Source organism: Triturus cristatus, chromosome 5_2 (assembly GCF_964204655.1).
Source record: "Triturus cristatus chromosome 5_2, aTriCri1.1, whole genome shotgun sequence".
NCBI classification, from domain to species: Eukaryota; Metazoa; Chordata; class Amphibia; order Caudata; family Salamandridae; genus Triturus; species Triturus cristatus.
Genome location: NC_140588.1, coordinates 1,071,297,834 through 1,071,317,137, shown reverse-complemented (window position 1 = coordinate 1,071,317,137; position 19,304 = coordinate 1,071,297,834). Strand labels below are relative to the sequence as shown.

Below are 19,304 nucleotides of genomic sequence, written 5' to 3'. Positions count from 1 at the left end.
GAGATGGTGAATCGCTGGTGCTCTGAGATTGGTATTCGTCTGCACTCTGAGATTGTGATTTGGTGGCGCTCTGAGATGGTGATCTGCTGGCGCTCTGAGATAGTGATTCGCTGGTTCTGTGAGATGGTGATTTGTTGGTGCTCTGAGATGGTGATTCGCTAGCACTCTGAGATGGTGAATCGCTGGTGCTCTGAGATGGTGGTGATTCGCTGGTGCACTGAGATGGTGGTGATTCGATGGTGCACTGAGATGGTGGTGATTCGATGGTGCACTGAGATGTTGAATCACTGGTGCTCTGAGATGGTGGAGATTCGCTGGTGCACTGAGATGGTGAATCGCTGGTGCTCTGAGATTGGTATTTGTCTGCACTCTGAGATGGTGATTGGTGGAGCTCTGAGATGGTGATTCGCTGGCTCTCTGAGGTGGTGATCCACTCGCGCTCTGAGATGGTGATTCGCTGACTCTCTGTGATGGTGATTCACTGGCTCTCTGAGATGGTGAATCACTGGTGCTCTGAGATGGTGATTCGTTGGTGCTCTGAGATGGTGAATCGCTGGTGCTCTGAGATTGGTATTCGTCTGCGCTCTGAGATGGTGATTGGTGGAGCTCTGAGATGGTGATTTGCTGGCCCTCTGAGATGGTGATTCGCTGGCACTCTCAGATGGTGATTCGCTGGTTCTGTGAGATGGTTAATTGTTGGTGCTCTGAGATGGTGATTCGCTGGTGCTCTGAGATGGTGATTTGCTGGAGCTCTAAGATGGTGATTCGCTGGCGCTCTGAGGAGGTGAATCGCTGGTGCTCCGAGATGGTGATTCACTGGTGCACTGAGATGGTGATTCGCTGGTGCACTGAGATGGTGATTCGCTGGCACTCTGAGATGGTGATTCGCTGGTGCTCTAAGATGGTGATTCGCTGCCGCCCTGAGAAGGTGTATCGCTGGTGCTCCGAGATGGTGATTCACTGGAGCTCTGAGATGGTGATTCACTGGAGCACTGAGATGGTGATTCGCTGGTGCTCTGAGATGGTGATTCGCTGGCACTCTGAGATGGTGATTCGCTGGCGCTCTGAGATGGTGATTCACTGGTGCTCTGAGATGGTGATTCGCTGGTGCTCTGAGATGGTGATTCGCTGGAGCTCTAAGATGGTGATTCGCTGGCGCTCTGAGAAGGTGAATCGCTGGTGCTCCGAGATGGTGATTCACTGGTGCACTGAGATGGTGATTCGCTGGTGCTCTGAGATGGTGATTCGCTGGTGCTCTGAGATGGTGAATTGCTGGTGCTCCGAGATGGTGATTCACTGGAGCTCTGAGATGGTGATTCACTGGAGCACTGAGATGGTGATTCGCTGGTGCTCTGCGATGGTGATTCGCTGGCGCTCTGAGATGGTGATTCGCTGGTGCTCTAAGATGGTGATTCGCTGCCGCCCTGAGAAGGTGTATCGCTGGTGCTCCAAGATGGTGATTCACTGGAGCTCTGAGATGGTGATTCGCTGGTGCTCTAAGAGGGTGATTCGCTGGCGCTCTGAGAAGGTGAATCGCTGGTGCTCCGAGATGGTGATTCACTGGAGCTCTGAGATGGTGATTCACTGGAGCACTGAGATGGTGATTTGCTGGTGCGCACAGATTCCAAAGGATTTCTGCTAAGAGCCATTTTAGGGCTAGAGTTTAGAACTGGCTCAACAGAGTTGAAAACTAAGGATAGCAAGTCTGGCAAAAATCATCTACCTGGGTCAACGGCACATAATATTTTCTGTACTTAATTTCTATATGTGTGTCTCTCTTTTTGTCTACCAGCCTAGACCAATATCTTTTGTGCCTGTTTACCTGGTTTATTTCATTCATCAATGTAATCTTTTTCTGTTTATCCTTCACCGGCTTACGGGTCCGGCATCAGACAATGCTTCAAATTTGGCCCCTCCTCCTAAACTTCACGCACCCCCTGTGCCTCTGCTTACTGCGTACAATGCTCCCTTGACTTTTAGCCAGGTGTGCGCTTCACTCATACATATATGCATCCGTTTCCATACATTCATCTGTCCATCCTATGCAATCCATCCATTCATCTTGACTGCTATCCTGCGGAAATATAACTCTACAAAACCATACGCCGAGCTCTGTTGATATCCCCTCATTCATTTATCTGTGGATATACATGTCTTCACATATAGAAACATGTTGATAGAACGTCTCTCTGCATACGCGTGCTGTATCGCCTACGCTGGTCCACGTCATTTCCAATGCATACATGAGCCTACAGCACCCATATTGGTATGTAACAGACAAGCATTTTTCCCACAGATTTCTGCAGATAAACAGTCTGCAGAATGTCGTTGATACGAGTAGGAGCAATACGTATACTGCATATATGTATAACTAAAAGGCCATTTGCATGAGAAACAAGACTTGTGAGACACACGGCTACTTCGTACCTACCCAGAGGTTGAGTTATTTGTATGTATGTATATATATATGTGTGTGTGTGTGTGCGTGCGTGAGCACATGCAAACGCTGGATCACCCATAGGACTTACATGAGACGCACACCTTCACATGGCCCTACAAGGAAGCCTTTGCCACGTAGACATGTGATGTAATGGCCACCCCAGTGCATGCCCCCCACACACTGCCCTGGCCCGTCGCCTACCTGCTCATACCAGTCCCGGTTGGAGCACGTGCACTCGGGCCACCAGCCGGTGCCGTTGCCGTTCATCTTGGGGGTGGCACTCTTGGGGGGCGCCTTCAGCGTGGGGGTGGCGGTCTCGCGGGGCGGCGCCGCCGCCGGGCCCATCTTGGCCTTGGTCCGGGGCGTGGGGACCCCGGCGGCCTGGGAGGGCAGGGTCTGCGAGCTGTAGCCCCCGTAGCCCGGGCCGTACTGCTCGTGCGGCCAGTCGCCGTAGGTGGGGGGCTCCATGCGGCGCAGGGCCGCCATGCGCGTCACCTCGTAGCATTCCGGGCACTTGCAGCAGTGATGGTGTTTGTGCATGTTACCTCCCAAAACACATAGGAGCCACGGCAGCCAGGGAGGGAAGATAAAAAAATATCCGTCGAGCGATGAAAAATGGCTCCCACGCTCCTGGTCTGCCCCCCTCGCCTTCCCTTAGAGACGTAATCCAGGCCTTATGTACAAAAATATATGTCTATGTATATATTTTACATTTATATAATTGTTTCTAAGCTATTTCCACCGATATCAAAAAAGAATCCCGTGTTTTTCGCGTCCGCCCTGCTGTCTTGAGTGTCGTAGGTTCCGTCGGCGGCCTCGGTTTTTTCGTGTATTCCTATTTCCACCGACTGTGCCCGTACTCCCCTCACCGACGCGTCCCCTCTCTCCTATTTCCACCCCGGGGATAAAGGCTCCTCTTCTGTGGGTAGCAGCGCCCCGGGGTTGTCGCCCCTTCCTCGGGCTCGGTCTCTCCCTTCTTCGCTCGGCTCCGTCCTCGGTGTGAGGGGGAGGTGGAGAGGAGGGGGTGGGGGCTGGGGGCGGGGGGAGGCTGAGACTGTCCTCCAAGCCGGCGGGGCTGCAGAGGATGCTGCTGCTGCCTCTAGCCCCGGTGATGAGCGGCAGAGAATGCTAGCGCATCCTCCTCCCTCGCCTGCATCCCTGCTCTCCCGGCGACAGCCAATCAGAGGCCAGCGGCGGCAGCAGCAGGACCAGCGTTGGGGAGGGTTTCAGCGGCGGCTTTAAAGGGACCGCCTGCTTCTCCGGGAGCGTCTTCTGCCGATCTGGCCCTTCTAGGTACCCGGGGCTCCCTCCCGCTGGCAGGGGCATCAGCAGGGAGCCATAAATTCATGCGTGTGAACGGAACACGTGTGAGCATGTGTGTGCACGGGACACGTGCGAGCTACCAGCCGTTCGTAGCTCAGTGCCGGCTATCATCCAGCTTAGAACCACCCCTCCTTGGGGCACAAATAGGGGGGTAGGAGATGAATCAGTCTGCCCAAGATCGAACAGCGCTGCAAAGGTGGAGCGCCGAGATCCTGAATTACCAACATCACCACGGCTTTTAGTCAAGTGGAACACGCTCCTCTATTTTAGAAAAAAAACAATGCGCGCTTATCTTGCGGTCACTGTGACGTGTGTTACGTGTTCTTTCGTTGTGATGTCACGGCGTCATATGTATCCATTCCACCCTGTTGAAAGTAATACAATTACAGCAAACTCAATGTTATGTTATTTTGTATTTATGTAGCGCCAACCACCGTTGCCAATCGCAGCGCACTCTCTATCAGGAGGAGCCACCGTTTGCCAGTGTCTGTGGGGGTGTTTGTGTGTAGTTAGTAGGTAGTTTCTTTAGTGCCCTTAGAAACGGGTTGTGTGGGCTAGTGTGCTTGTAAAGTGAGCTCCATGCATGTCTTCGTGGCGCCTGGATGCAGAGGCGGTGAGTCGAAGCGCCTTACCCTGTCCCTAGTCTCCACTGAGAAGCGGCTGTTCACTCCTCGCACCGCGGTGGTCTGGTGTTTCCCAATGTCGTGCTGTCCTGTGGGGGGGCGTTAAGATGACGTTCGTTTATCTGCGTGTTGTGTTGTGCGTGACAGTGTCGTGGTTTGGCCTTGCTTTGGGGACGGGGGGTAGCCCTAGGCCGGATGGCACATGCATGTGGAAACAATTGGTCACTTGATCAGAGCCTCTCTTGATACACACGTGACGATAAGCAGCTGCCTGTCACCGCAGTCTCACTAAAGCGCTGCCCCATGTTTTCTTTACTAGGCGCTTGATCCTTTGCAAATGATCCGTCGCCGGTCAAGAACCAGCGCCGTTTGTATCCCCAGCTTCAGATGCGCGACACCAGGGACCGTGTCGGTGCTTTTGCAGCGACTGGTTTGTCGTCTCATTGGCTCACTCCAGTGTTACAGAAAGGGACATACACTCAACACTATCACTCCACTTATATATATAATTCTAACCACTAGTATATGTAGTGGACCTTTGCACCTACTACCATTCCTATGTGATTTTAGAGTTTATCTGTTTGTATCTCATTGAGTGACTTTACAACTTGTACATTTGCAATTTTTCCCTCCTTTCACTCCACTTGTACATTTGCACATTTTTTTTTCCTATTTATATCTCTTATGCAACTCATGTAATTCAAAGTCTGTATGTAACGCAACTGGTTCTTTTGTAAAGCGCTCTGACACCTTCGGGTAATGTTCGCGCTATATAAACTCGCATTAAATAAAAAAAAAAAATATATATCCAGGCTGTCACTACGATGACGTCATTAGTTATGCCTCATTGAAATGTGCAGCAATATTTTCACTTCTAAGATGTCATCACGGTACCGGTATTAATTATGTAAATACATTTTCAGTTAACCCGGCCTACAACGATAATACATGTTTTGATGCTTTCACTGACACTGTCAGAGAGTCACGTGACATCTGCTGCTTCCAAGTTGGTGAGTCATCAGCAGGTCTGTAAGTGGCATGAAAAAACTGGGGGGTCTCTCAAAGGGCGTGGCCAATGTACTTAAAGGCGTGGCTTAAAACACGTGAGATAAGCATTTGTGCTTAGCATAGAGTGCCGCCCGACTGGTATTTTGCTGTTTCTGTCATTGCATGCAGATATATGATACAACAAGTAACATCATACCTACAATAAGTCAGGACTATTGGCTTTGTCAATGGTTGTTAGTTGCATAAGATAAATAAGCAGCAACTATGACTTGTATATAATATATTGAAAAAGTTTCCACTTTGCCCTGGTGACACCACGACAATGTAGCTGTTCCTGAGTTTCAAAAAGAGAAGCGAAATCCGGAGAGAAAATGACTCTCTATAAAGGATTTCCCTTCCCATATAACGCTCGAAAAAAACGGAACGCCTGTGCCAGGGCACATAACAGAGCCCGATAGAGACCCGTTTCGAGGCCCCCTTCAAAAAACTGCTGGTGCTCAGACCCGGTGAGACCCGACCCACGTAAAGCCCTGGTCATCAGTGATGTCACATAGACACGGACATTAACTCTGTAGTGTTGTTGTATGTGATGTCATAGTGGAGCAGATAGGACTGTTATCAGTTCAGTGACATCATCAGTGGTGCCACAGTGAAATATGTTGATGTTCATTTTAGTGAGGTTTTAAGTAAAAAATATATCTGCATTTTCCCTGCGTTGACATTTGAATCACGTCATTAGGTCCATTACATTTGGTCAAAGTAACACTTTTTTTATGTAATGTCGTTAATGAGTTTAATTGAACTGTTTATCAGGGCTTTTTGTCAGTGATGTCATCTGGGATATATATAATTGTTTTATTTTGGTGATGCAGTCTGTGACGCCACATTGCAATATGTAACAATATCTGCATTTGGTGATGTAACAGTGACATCACCACATATTTGTATAGATGTTGTCTTCCAAAATATTAACAGTGTGTCATAGAGAACTATCTTTCACGAATTCCACCCGGTGATGTCATCGCTAATTTCACAGTTAAATACGCATCAGTGTTGTGTAGGACGCTGTCTCTATAGTGTACTGAAATGAAGTAAACTGTGCAGAGTCCAGTGAGACCCGGACTGGTATAGGGAGGCAAAAGTAGATAGTACTAACGCTCTATGTGCGGGCGAGCAGAGCAGGTAGGCTTAGCAGAGGGTAGCGCTAAGCATTTGTTTTACTGACAGATGCAATAAGGATAAGTTACTTACCTGTAACCCTAGTTCTCTTCCAGGGGTATACTCATCAGAGTCATAAGCACTGAATAATCCCCCCCCCACGTGTGGGATCCCCGAGCATATATACAAAATACATATATATGTGTATGTTTAGACAAATAAGTACAGAGTACTTCCAAAACATACATATACACATGTATATATTCATAAATATGCAGCCTAATGTACTTTCAATAGGCTAATATGCCAAAATGACATGGATTTTTTAGAAAAAGAAAATAATCTCTAATATAAACACTGCAAACGAGTACATATACTGTAATAGTGTTCCAACACAGCCCTTTATTTAAAAAAAAAAAGGCGAGTAATAGCAGGCAATTAGCTCATAGGCTGCATTTTTTTTAACACTTTATTGATGACCGCAATATACCAGATGCATAGAATAAGAGAGATTCACTCGATACAGTCTGTTTTGTTCTTTTCCCTTAGTACATCAATTACAATATATATGCCCACACAGAAGTTCTGTTTCCATTGTCCTATATGCTATAAACAAGAAAAAAGGATCAAGGGTCGTATTCTGTGATAATAATGCTACCCAGCAAGCAGTGTAAACGTTATATCATTAACGTCATTACAAAGTTGTGTATATTAACATTCAACCGGTAAGAACTTTATGGAAACTCATTATCTCCCCCCCCCCTCCCAGCCCTTCCTACCCCACTCCTGGTCGTTCTTACTTCAACTTACACGGTAATCGTAAGTGGTCTATGTACATTATTCTCCTAGGAAATTTAATTTTCATGGCAAGAACATAGTTTCTCGGGTCTCAGGGCCTGATTCCGAAAGGCCACAAGGCGCCCTTTTGTATTACTGGGTCGGGGTAGCTTGTGTAGGGGACAGGTCAAGTGTTTCCAGTTCAATTATCATAGCCTCCCACTCCAGTGAGATGGGCTGCTTCCTCAGCCCTCTCTCTTCTTCTCTGCGAAGAGCTGCACCCTCCGCCCTTCCCCACTGAAGCATGTCAGTTTGCCAAACAGTGACCGCCGGGCATCTGGGGGACTTCCACCTCATAGTGAGAACTCTGATCGCTAAGATGAGTGCTAGGTCCAAGAACTTTAACCGCACCTTTTGCACCACTGAGCGCCTATGAAGGCCCACCAGGCAGTTCAGGGACTCATCCGGGACCGGAAGTTGCGATACTACGTCAATGAGTGGCGAACTCTCCCCCAGTAAGCTCATAGGCTGCATAGCAGAAAAAACGACACAGTAATAAAAACACTGGCACCCTGCCTTTAAGGATTCCAAGAACCTGGACACAGTGCCTTTAAGACCTCCAGGAGCCCCCTGCTCCCATCATGCACCACAGGTGACAGTTAGGTCAGTTCTTTTTTCCGGCTCCTTCTGTGAGGATCCTGGAGCTTGAGCTTGTCTTTTTTTTGTCTATTTCTGGTCAGAAATTGATTTTTTTCTTCTTTCTTTCGATATTTTTGACTGCTGGTAGCTGTTTACAGTGTTTTTCTGACTAATCAACAACTTTTTTTCTGTCAGAAATGCCAGCTTTATTCTATAGATGTCCTTCCTGTGAGAAGAAGATGGCAAAATCTGACCCACACTCTGTGTGCATCGTGTGTTTACCAGCTTCACATAACCCTGAGAAATGTTATTATTGCCACCATTTCACCAAGAGGACTCTCCGTGACAGGGAGAAGATTAAACTTCATGCCTTGCTGAAGAGAGGAAAGTGTCATCCCAAAAGTGGCCTTGGGAGCACTCCTGCTCACAAAGAGTCCTCCTTTCATGAAGAACTTAGAAAATGGCACCGATCTGCCTCTCTAGTGTCAAAAAAGAAGCAGATGCCTGAATGTTCGCCGTCTGCCTCGAGATTAACATCGAGAAAGCAGGCAAGGCATTCGTCACCATCAAGGGACAGATCGCCGTCGAGACGGCAAGAGCCTCTGTTGCCAAGAAGTAAGTCGATGTCGAGGCAAGCTACTTCAGGCTCGAAGTATGCTAGTCACGTACGACCTCAGTCGACGGCGGCGCACCTGTCGACTTCAAGGCACTTGTCATTGTCTAGATGTCCGCCTCCCTCACAAAGGTGGGTGTCGAGAGGCTCGGCGGCAAAGACCCTGCCGCAAGCCGAGAGACTGACAGCATCAAATTCACCATCAGCATTGAGACGCTAGACGGCGAAGAAGTCGACGTCGAAGAAAGACCATAGGACGGTCGATGTCGAAAAGACCGACGTCGAGGACTCCTTCGCAGAGGCGAGAGTCCTCAAGCATCTCACCGCAGGTGCGGTCGACGCCGAAGGCGGCACAATCGCTGTCCTCGGCGAGATATCGCTCAACGTTGAGAGACAAAGAGCCTGCGGTGGCTTCAGAAGAAGTGCCAGAAGGACCACGATCGACGTCGAGGATGCATTCGATGTCGAGGGAAGCCTCATCATCCCCTGGCATTCATATCATCCAGGTTACACCGGAGGGATCTCCGGTTCAAGGTGAAAAGACCCCTCCTGTCAATCTTTCTCCAAGATGGTTGGAAAGCGTTTGACACTGGAAGGGTCCCGGTGCTGAAACCGGTCACAGAAGTCCGCCTTCACGGAAACATGGACCAATGCCACCTCTGCCACCGACATCGCCACTGCCATCCCTGACGGATACAAGCTCCAAAGTAAGGGCCGCCCTCACCGCTCAGGAGGAGGACTGTGCAATGACGCCATTGCACACAAGTGATCCCTCCAACTCTCCACCTCCAGCACAAGCGAACCCGCTCCAACACAGAGCACCTCCACTTCCAGATCCAAACCAGCCCCAGAACCACACTGCGCGGGACCCTCGTCTACAGACCCCACCAGGCCTCGTGCCTCTTCCGCCACCACCATTACCGACCTCGTCGCACCCCACGCCATCGCCTCCATGGACTACATCCTCATCGGAAACTTGAACTTCCACCTCGAAAACCGCGACAACCCCGAATCCACCACCCTCCTTGACAACCTCGCCAACCTCGGACTGAAGCAGCTCGTCACCACCCCCAACCACAGAGCCGGACACACCCTCGACCCCATCTTCGCAGGAGAGACAAATATCCACTTCAGCCGCACCACACAGCCCCTCTGTACAGACCACCACTGTGTACACTTCTCCTTCAACTCCGCCATCGCACTCAATCGCTGACAAGCTCGCACCCCTCCGCCACCCCGCCAATCAACGCCCCATGAAGGCCACCTGGTTCACCACCAACCTCCAAGAAGCTAGGCGCTCCTGCAGACGCCTCGAGAAACTCTTGCGGAACAAGAAAACCATGAAGACCTGAACATCTACAGGAACTCCATGAACAAATACCACCAGCGCATAAGAGCCATGAAGAGGACCTTTATCAAGAACAAAATCCACTCCAACGCAAGTAACACTAAAGAACTCTTCAACCTCATACAGCAGTTCCCCAAACCCCCCAGTGAAGCCACGAATGTTACTCCTTCCCAGGACCTCTGCAACAAGCTCAGCTTCTACTTCCACCTGAAAATCAAGGCCCTCTACGACAACTTCAGCAAACAGACTCCTGACACTCCCCCCTCTCTACCACAGACAACCGGTCGACCATCACCACCTGGAATCCTACTACCACTGAAGACACCACCAAGACCATGAAGAACACCCACTCAGGATCCCCCACGGACCCCTGCCCACCGCACATCTACCACGGAGCCGCCACTGCCATAGCACCCGAACTAGGTCGAACCATCAATGCCTCCCTCGAATCCGCCATCTTCCCCGACGACTGGAAGCGGGCAGAAGTCAAGCCCTTCCTGAAGAAGCCCTCGGCCGACCCGATGGACCTGAAAAACTACCGGCCCATCTCTCTCCTTCCCTTTGCAGCCAAAGTCACAGAGAGATTCATCAATGCCCAGCTGACCACCTTCATCAAAGAGAACTCCATCCTCAGTGCCTCCCAGTCCGGCTTTTGCAGCAACCACAGCAACAAGACCGCCATCCTCGCCGCCACCGATGACATCCGCATGCTCCTTGACCAAGGCCACACCGCAGCCCTCATCCTACTAGACCTCTCCACAGCCTTCAACACCATCTCACACTGCACCCTCGTAGCCAGACTCCACGACGCTGGAATACGAGGAACCGCCCTCGGCTGGATCTGCTCCTTTCTCTCCGGCAGAACACAAAGGGTGAGACTCCCTCCCTTCCTCTCCGAACCTACTGAGATCAAGGATCCTCGTTCAGCCCCATGCTTTTCAACATCTACATGGCCCCTCTCACCGCCATCATCAGACAGCATGGGCTCAGCATAGTATCTTACACCAATGACTCTCAGCTCATCCTCTCTCCCACGAAGAACTCCGAAAACACCAGACTCAGCTTTCAAGAAGGAATGAAAGACGTTGCAGCCTGGATGAACGACAGCTGCCTAAAACTGAACTCGGAGAAGACCGAGGTCCTCGTCCTTGGTCTCTCCCTCATGGCGTGGGAAGACTCCTGGTGGCTCCCTGCCCTCAGAAACCCACCCACCCCGATGGACCACGCCAGGAACCTCGGCATTATCCTAGACTCCTCCCTCACCATGACCCGCCAGATCAACACCGTCGCCTCGACTTGCTTCAACCCCCAATGCATCCTCCGCAAGACCTTCATGTGGATCCCCCACAAATGCAGAAAGACCGCCACCCACACACTTGTAACCAGCAGACTGGACCACGGTAACGCCCTCTACGCCAGATGTAGGAGAGTAGGATCTGCTTCACATGGGTACCCCCACTTTTTGCTGGTGTTTCACTGTTTTTCAACTTTAGTCTGGCTGTGGCCCTGCTAATCAGGACCACAGCCTAGCTGCTTCCTCTCTAAAATGGTTTCCATGTACATTAGGTACATATCTAATTGGATTCTGGAGTGCCTTTTAAGCCACTAGTATATGGTATACTATGTACCTAGGGCATAGGTACCTCAGAGGCCTACAAGGGGCTGCAGCATTTATTATGCCACCCCTGGGAAGCACTCCAAAATGACACCACAGGTCTGCTACTGAAACCTGGGTAAGGGTGTGCTTGCACCCCTGACTGTGGTATACGCTACCTATATCACTACCTTATACAGACACATGTAAACCTATAAGCCACTCCTATGGCAGGCCTTGACAATCCTGAAGGCAGAGTGCTTGGTTTTATGTGAGAGGGTGCCCAAGCATGAGCTGAGCCCCTCTGCAGCATTCGTAAATACTTCCTTATGCCTGTTCTGTGATGCAGCCATACCATACACTCTTAAGTGCATTATAACCTCGCGGTAAATGCCAACTTTGGAATGGCTGCATCAAAACATGTCGTGTTTGGTGTCAAACGCTTTGGAATACTACCCCCCCCCCCCACCAGTCCTGGTGGCGGGGGTAGCATTCCACCCTTCTAGAGGGAGAGACATGTTCACACTGGCTTAACCCAGTTAAATCCTTTCAAAGCCCTGGCATGGATGCCACTGCCACAGACACGGGTCTGGCCTCCTGCTGCTGACCGAAACTCCGGCAGGGGAGGCCTGGACAATAGGTTTTCTGCCACAGGGAGGTGTAAACACCTCCCCAGACAGGCAGATGTGTATTGGGGCAGGGTGGGTACATTCACAGAACGCTTTTGAGACACTGCCTGGGGCACACAAGGTGTCCCTGTGCATAGCCCGGTTCAAACTGGTTGCAGGGGCACTCAGCCCCTGCTCTGGTGCGAAACTGGACAAAGGGGAAGGGGTGTAACCACCCCCACCCCAGGCCCACCCATAGGTGGAGCCTTAGAGTTAGTCCATCCCCTAAACTTAGTATAAGTATAGGAATCCAGTCCCTAGGACTTTAGATTACCCTTGACGAACCTCTGAAACATATATCCTGGACCTTCGACTTTCTATCACGACTAGAAGACGGAAGAAATCTCCCTTGGGGTCAAGGAGTGACTTCCCTGCTTGGCAGGCACCAAAGAAGCAACTGACCGGTCTGCATTGCTGAAGCTCCCGCCAGACGCCGAAGTCTCTGCATCACCAGAGGTGGATTTCCAGACTTCCCCGAGGCTACCCTGAGTCCACAGCAAAGCTGAGGCCCGTGGCTATCGTGGGTAACGTGGAACCTTGACCCCTGGACACCATGAACTTTTGCAGCAACAACGCCTTCCTGGTCATCCTTGAAGTTGTGCTTTGGGCTCCGAGTAGCTCCACCCTTGAGCACCTCCTGCACCGAAGATTGTTGGCCTCCACTCCAAGAGTGACCCATGGGCCAGCTCCAAGTGCGACCGCTCGAGGCTCCTTTGTGATCACTAGCCCGTTGGCTAGCAGGTCCCCACGAAGGCAACTCCACTTCTACTTGTGCTTTTCTGGTTATTCCAGACTTGCTCTTACTTACCCTTGCTGGGTGAGTCCATCAGACCTTGCTGGTCTGCACCGCAGTCCTTTCTCTGATTTCCTGAGACTTGCCGTTGCCAAGGCTTGTTGGGATCTTCCTGGTCGCCGACACTGCAGCACTTGACAGACTTTGTGGAACAGCTCGAATCCGGCTCGTGGACTTCATCAACGCCTCCTGGACCTCGTGGCTGAAGAGTCAAGACACTTGACAAATCACCTGAAGCACCCGACATCTGTGGGCATTGGTCCATCCTGCCCTAGGTCACTGGCCAGTGACCCAGACTCTGTCCCCTCTGTTTTCAGGTTCCTTACACCCTAGATCCAGGCTTGGATCTCTCCGGACACTTCTCCTCTTCTCGGCAGCAGCAGTTCTTTGCAGGCTTCCATTGGAATCGACAACGCGACCCGACACCAAAAGACACCTATGCACCCGGCTTCCCTGGGTGAGGTAACTCAAGTACTCCGGTACTCTCGAGGGTGCTAGCCCTAGAACTGTCTAAGTCCAAAAGGGTTTGGTCCTAGTTCGATTTGAAGTGTCCCTAATCTTTAAAATTCCAAAAGCGACATTCCCCATAGAAAGTAATAGGAACCCGCGGTTGTGTTTCCACACTGCATACGGCTCCCGTGGGTCCCAGACGTACCTACCTTGGGTGGTTCCTTGGGGTCCCAGCGATTCTAGAGGTAATAGGCACCATGCCTATTTCAGTCATGGTTCTTATGCCACTATTTTAGTATATGGTTTGCTACGCCCCTAGGGCCCAAACGTGTATTTGTGCTTTTACTGATGCTTAAACACTTGTAACTAAAGTACTTCGAACTCTAGTCTCATAAAGAGACTAGAGGGGTGTGGTTTATCTTAAATACATATATTTTGAATATATACCTGGTGTGGTTGTCTTTTCATTTGATCATTCAAGAGATTATAGACTGGTAAAATAAGCTGCTTTACATTCCTTCAAGACTTAGCCTGAAGGCTGCTCTCCATAGCTACCACTAGGATTGCTTTCACATAAGGTTGTCTTTGACCTATCACCATAAGGGGTTGTGTGGACTGATACAAGGTGCCCACTAGAACGAGTGGACAGCATATATCAGGGCACCTTCTCACATTGGTGGCAGCGGTGGGATTCCAGCTTTCTATTGTTTTACCAGATAATCTCAATTGAATTGATCAACTGAAAACCACTAAAGGTACCTGAGGTACATATAATATTAAGTTTGGCTAAAGTAAGTTCTACTGAACTTAGAGTTGTGTGTTATGGGATAGCACACCCTTTCTACAACTCAAGAGAGTTTAGTAGGCCACACTAGTGTAGGTAGTGCAATACACCACACCACATTAGTATTGTCGAACCAGCCAGGAGCCACTGATTCCTTACCAGGGACCAGTGAGCTCTTCCCTACAAGTATGAGGACCTCTCTTTTACTAGACTTAGGGCCTTATGCACCATAAGGAAGCTGAAGACAGGCAAAAGTCCATCCACCCAGCATCTTATAGAGATACTGAAACTGGATGATATCACAAGTCCTAGTGGGCCTGTAGATGGAAACAGTGTGGGTGGGGCAGCACTTGAGACTGGGTCCAGAGGTGGAAACTCCCCTGACCCTAACTCTGATGCTGACCAGACTGGTGACAATGACCAGACTCTGGTGACCACAGACCATCAGGATGAGGATGAGGACAATAATGCTCCTCCCTTCATTCCTCCTGGTAGGCCTGAACACAGGGCTAGAAGGGATAGATCTCTGTCAAGAGGATCTATTCAGTCTAACTCCTCTATTGGAACCTCTATTTCTTCTCATAGAGGGAGAGAAAACTCCCAGGAGAGGAAAGAGACTGCTGAAGTATGAGCAAGACAAGTTCAACCTCAACCTCAGAAAGCAGCAGATGGCCTTAGATAAGGAAGCCCTGGAGCTCTACAGAGCTACTAAAAAGGAGGGACACGAGTCCCTTGGTGGCAGTAATTTCCCTAGAGATAGGGGGAGGTCTTATGACCATAGAAACCTAAGTAAGATTGTCCCTCCCTACCAGAGTGGGGATGACATCCACAAATGGATAACTGCCTTGGAGAGGGCCTGTAAAGTACAGAAGGTCCCTCAAGGTCAGTGGGCAGCAATCGTATGGCTCTCCTTGGCAGACTAAGGTAGAGACAAGCTCCTCACTGTAAGAGAAGAGGATGCTGATGATTACAAAGTCTTGAAAAGTGCTCTGATAGATGGGTTTGGCCTAACCACTGTGTGAGAAGTTGGCCTGATGTATGATGTCACTAGTTATAGTGTACACCTTATATCAGTCCAAATACCCTTATGGTGATTGGTTGTAAAGTCAACCTTATAGACCAGCTATCCTAGTGGTAGCATGGACAAGAGCAGTCTTAGGCTAAACTCTGAATGGCATGTGAAGCCAGCTGTGATACCATATATAATCCCTTGAATACCAAATGAAAGGACACCACAACAGATATATGTATAAAATAAAGTGTATTTATTCTAAGCAAACCCTCAGCACTCTTTATGAGTTTAGAGGTAAGTACAACACAGTCTTATTAATGCATACAGTAAGTCACACAGGTAAGTAATACAGTTAGGCCCTAGGGGCCACGCAAACCATATACTAAATAAGTGGTATAAGAACCACTGTCACGGAAATAGAATAGGCCTAGGCCTAGGGAATCGCTGGGGCTACACTACACTAGCGTTAGTTAGGAAGTGGGAGGCCCACGGGATTCGTGTGCAGAGTGGAAACACTCACGCGTAATGCGTAAAAGTCAATAGCAATGTTACAGTTTAGAAATAGATAGATTTAGGACACTTCCGGAGTAGCTAGGAGGTTGAGACTTGAAAACTAGACACTAGGATAGTCACTATCCTGATGAGCACCGGAGTACCCAAGTTACCTAGCCCACAGGCTGCGGGTGCATAGGGGTGAAGATGCGTCGTTTTCGTCGTCGACTCCTATGGATGCCTGAAGAAAGATGCTGACAGGCAGTCAGGGGAGAGTGTCCGGTGGATCCCAAGGCTGGGATCGAGAAGAGAAGAAACCTGCAAGCAGAGGGGACAGAGTCAAGGTCACTAGCCAGTGACCACGTGGAACCAGGAAGGAACCAGGCGATGTCGTGAAGAGTTGCAGGTGAAGGTGAAGCTTGTCGCTGCAGCCAGGAGGACCAGGAAGCGTCGAGGACGACCAGGACCAGGAGGCGAGCTGTCCCACGAAGGCTCTTGCTGTCGGCGGCGTCGAAGTTGGACTAGGACTCACCAAGCCTTGGCAAGCGGAACCCACGAAGAACAAAGGACTTGCTTCTGGTGCAGACCAGGACGGTCTGGGGTGCTTCTTCTTTGCAGAGAAGCGGGAGCCAGTCTGGAGGAGCCAAACCAGCGCAGAAGATTTCAGGGAGCGTCGTCACAAAGGCCACTAGCCAGCGGGCAAGCAACCGGACAGACGCGGCAAGCAGGAAAATGCTGAAGGGCCCCACGCAGGACTCGTGGAGTGTGGGGGGCTGGTCTTCGGTGCAGATGGTGCTTGGGGTTGGGGCTTCTCAATCCCCGGTGCACAACTTCGAGGGTACCTCAGAAGCTGCGCTGTAAGTTACTAGCCACTTTTCCCAGGTAGCCGGTCCCACGTCGCTCGTCGCCTCCACGGATCTCAGCTCTGCTGCAGATGTGGATGAGGGTCGGAGAAGTCTGGAAATCAAGGCTCTGGTCGGGCTCTGCAGTCGGTTCCTCGTCGAACGTTTCACAAAGCAAAGGGTAGTCTCTTGATGGTGCCTGTTTGCACAGGGTAGCCACTCCTTGGCTACAAGGGAGATTCTTCAGTCTTCTTCTTTCGTCGAATGTCGAAGGTCCAGAGTTTCTGTTCAGTTTTGCAGGTTCAGGATAATCTAATCTCTTGAGGCCCAACTCCCACTCTTATACTAATCTGGGGGGCTGGGATACCTGCTAGGTCACGCCTTATGGGTGGGACCTGGGAGGGGGTGGTTACACCCACTTCCCTTTGTCCAGTTTCGCGCCAGAGCTGGGGCTGGAGTGCCCCAGCGCCGGTTTGAACTGGACTATGCAAGGAACACCTTGTGTGCCCCAGGCATGTCTCATTCCTTTCAGCCCACCCTGCCCCAATACACTAAAGGCTGTCTGGGGAGGTGCTAGCACCTCCCCAAGCAGGAAACCTATTGTCCAGGCCTCCCTGGCTGGGATCACTCCCAGCTGCAGGAGGTCATACTTGTGTCGTGGCAGCAGCATCCATTTTGTGATGCTGAGGCTTTGGTCAGAGGCTAACAGTTGAAGTATGATTTTAACATGTCTTTCCCTCTAGAAGGGGGGAATAATATTCTCATGTCCAGAAATGGCATGGGGGTATTATTCCCGAGTGTTAGACACCTTACACGACATGTTTTGATAAAGCCAAACCATAGTTACCATAACCGTCTAAGATTATAAGGCACTTTAAGAGTATATGGTAGGCTATATCATAGAACAGCTATAAGGACAAGGTTCCGAAAGCTGCAGACAGGCTCAGCTCATGCTAGAGCACCATCTCACATGTTACCAAGCACTCTGCCTCCAGGATTGTCAAGGCCTGCCATAGGAGTGACTGATAGGTACACATGTGTCTATATGTAAGTTAGGTATAGGAATACTACACCTAAGCAAGGGGTGATTACACGACCTTGCCCCAGCTGAGTGATCAGCCAGTTGTGTCAAAATGGAAGGCCAGGCCAGGGGTGGCACAATACATGCTGCAGCCCCTGGTAGGCCTAGGGTACACCTATGCCCTGGGTACCTAGGGTACACTGTACAGGGGCCAATAAGGTGATCCTATCCAAAGGGGTTATGCACCTAAATTACATAGTATTAATTTAGAGAGAGAACAGCAGGGCTGTGGGTCTGATTAGCAGGCCCACAGCCACATCTAAGTCGAAAACCAGTAAAGCAAAAGCAAAAAGTGGGGGTGAACATAGAAAGCAGACCCTACTCTCCTACACAACCCCCCCCAAACTTAGGGACATTAAACTAACCTTGACCAGTTGAGTCTTCATGTTCTAAGTGGAAATATCTGGAGAGTCCATGTGCATTGGCATGGTCAGTCCCAGGTCTATGTTCCACTGTGAAGTCCATCCCCTGTAGGGAAATGGACCACCTAAGAAGTTTGGGATTTTCACCCTTCATCTGATTTAGCCACAAGAGGGGCTTATGGTCTGTCTGAATCTTGAAGTGAGTGCCAAACAAGTATGGCCTCAGCTTCTTCAGGGCCCAAACCACAGCAAAGGCCTCCCTCTCAATAGCTGACCAACGTTTCTCTCTAGGGGTCAGCCTTCTACTTATAAAAGCAATGGGCTGGTCTTGACCATCTACATTCAGTTGAGAAAGAACAGCTCCCACACCTAACTCAGAAGCATCTGTCTGGACAATGAACTCTTTGGAGTAGTCTGGACTTTTCAGAATAGGTGCACTGCACATGGCCTGCTTCAGGTCATCAAATGCTTTTTGACAGCTTACTGTCCACTGAACTTTCTTTGGCATCTTCTTGGAGGTCAAGTCATTAAGTGGTGTCACTATGGACCCATAGTTCTTAACAAACTTTCTGTAGTACCCAGACAGGCCCAAGAAAGCTCTGACCTGAGTCTGGGTAGTTGGAGGAGCCCAGTCCTTTATGGTCTGGATCTTGCTCTCCAGTGGTTGAACCTGACCCCCACCAACTAGGTGGCCCAGGTATACAACCTTGCTCTGCCCTATCTGGCACTTAGTGGCCTTGATAGTGAGGCCTGCCTTTTGCAGGGCCTCTAAAACATTCCTCAGGTGGACCAGGTGATCCTCCCAGGTGGAGCTAAAGACAGCAATATCATCAAGATAAGCTGCACAATAATCATCCAACCCAGTAAGGACTTGATTCACCAGCCTTTGGAAAGTGGCAGGTGCATTCTTCAGACCAAAGGGCATTACCACAAATTGATAATGTCCTCCTGGGGTCGAGAAAGCAGTTTTGGCCTTTGCACTCTCAGCTAGTCTGATTTGCCAGTAGCCTGCTGTTAGGTCAAATGTGCTCAAAAACTTAGCAGCTGCCAGTCTGTCAATGAGCTCATCTGCCCTAGGTATTGGGTGGGCATCTGTCCTAGTGACAGCATTGAGACCTCTGTAATCCACGCAAAACCTCATCTCTCTCTTACCACCTTGGGTGTGAGGTTTTGGCACAAGGACTACAGGACTAGCCCAAGGGCTCTCTGAAGGTTCAATGACTCCCAGTTCCAACATCTTTTGTACCTCAACTTTTATGCAGTCCCTGACATGGTCAGGTTGCCTGTAGATTTTACT

The 19,304-nt window shown here is 49.9% G+C and overlaps 1 protein-coding gene across 7 annotated transcripts in view; it reads right to left on the bottom strand.

Moving 5' to 3' along the window:
- DLG3 (discs large MAGUK scaffold protein 3) overlaps positions 1-19,304 on the bottom strand; it is a 1,834,707-nt gene that overhangs the window by 1,231,535 nt on the left and 583,868 nt on the right. Inside the window, exon 1 of one of the 7 annotated variants that reach the window (XM_085608394.1) lies at positions 2,642-3,089. The exons of 4 other annotated variants lie outside the window; for them this stretch is intronic. In XM_085608394.1, the coding sequence (XP_085464520.1) occupies positions 2,642-2,980 (339 nt within the window). In that variant the 5' untranslated portion in view covers positions 2,981-3,089. Of the gene's footprint in view, positions 1-2,641; positions 3,090-19,304 lie in introns of those variants that run through there. 2 more of the 7 variants (XM_085608390.1, XM_085608393.1) reach the window with 2 other exon arrangements.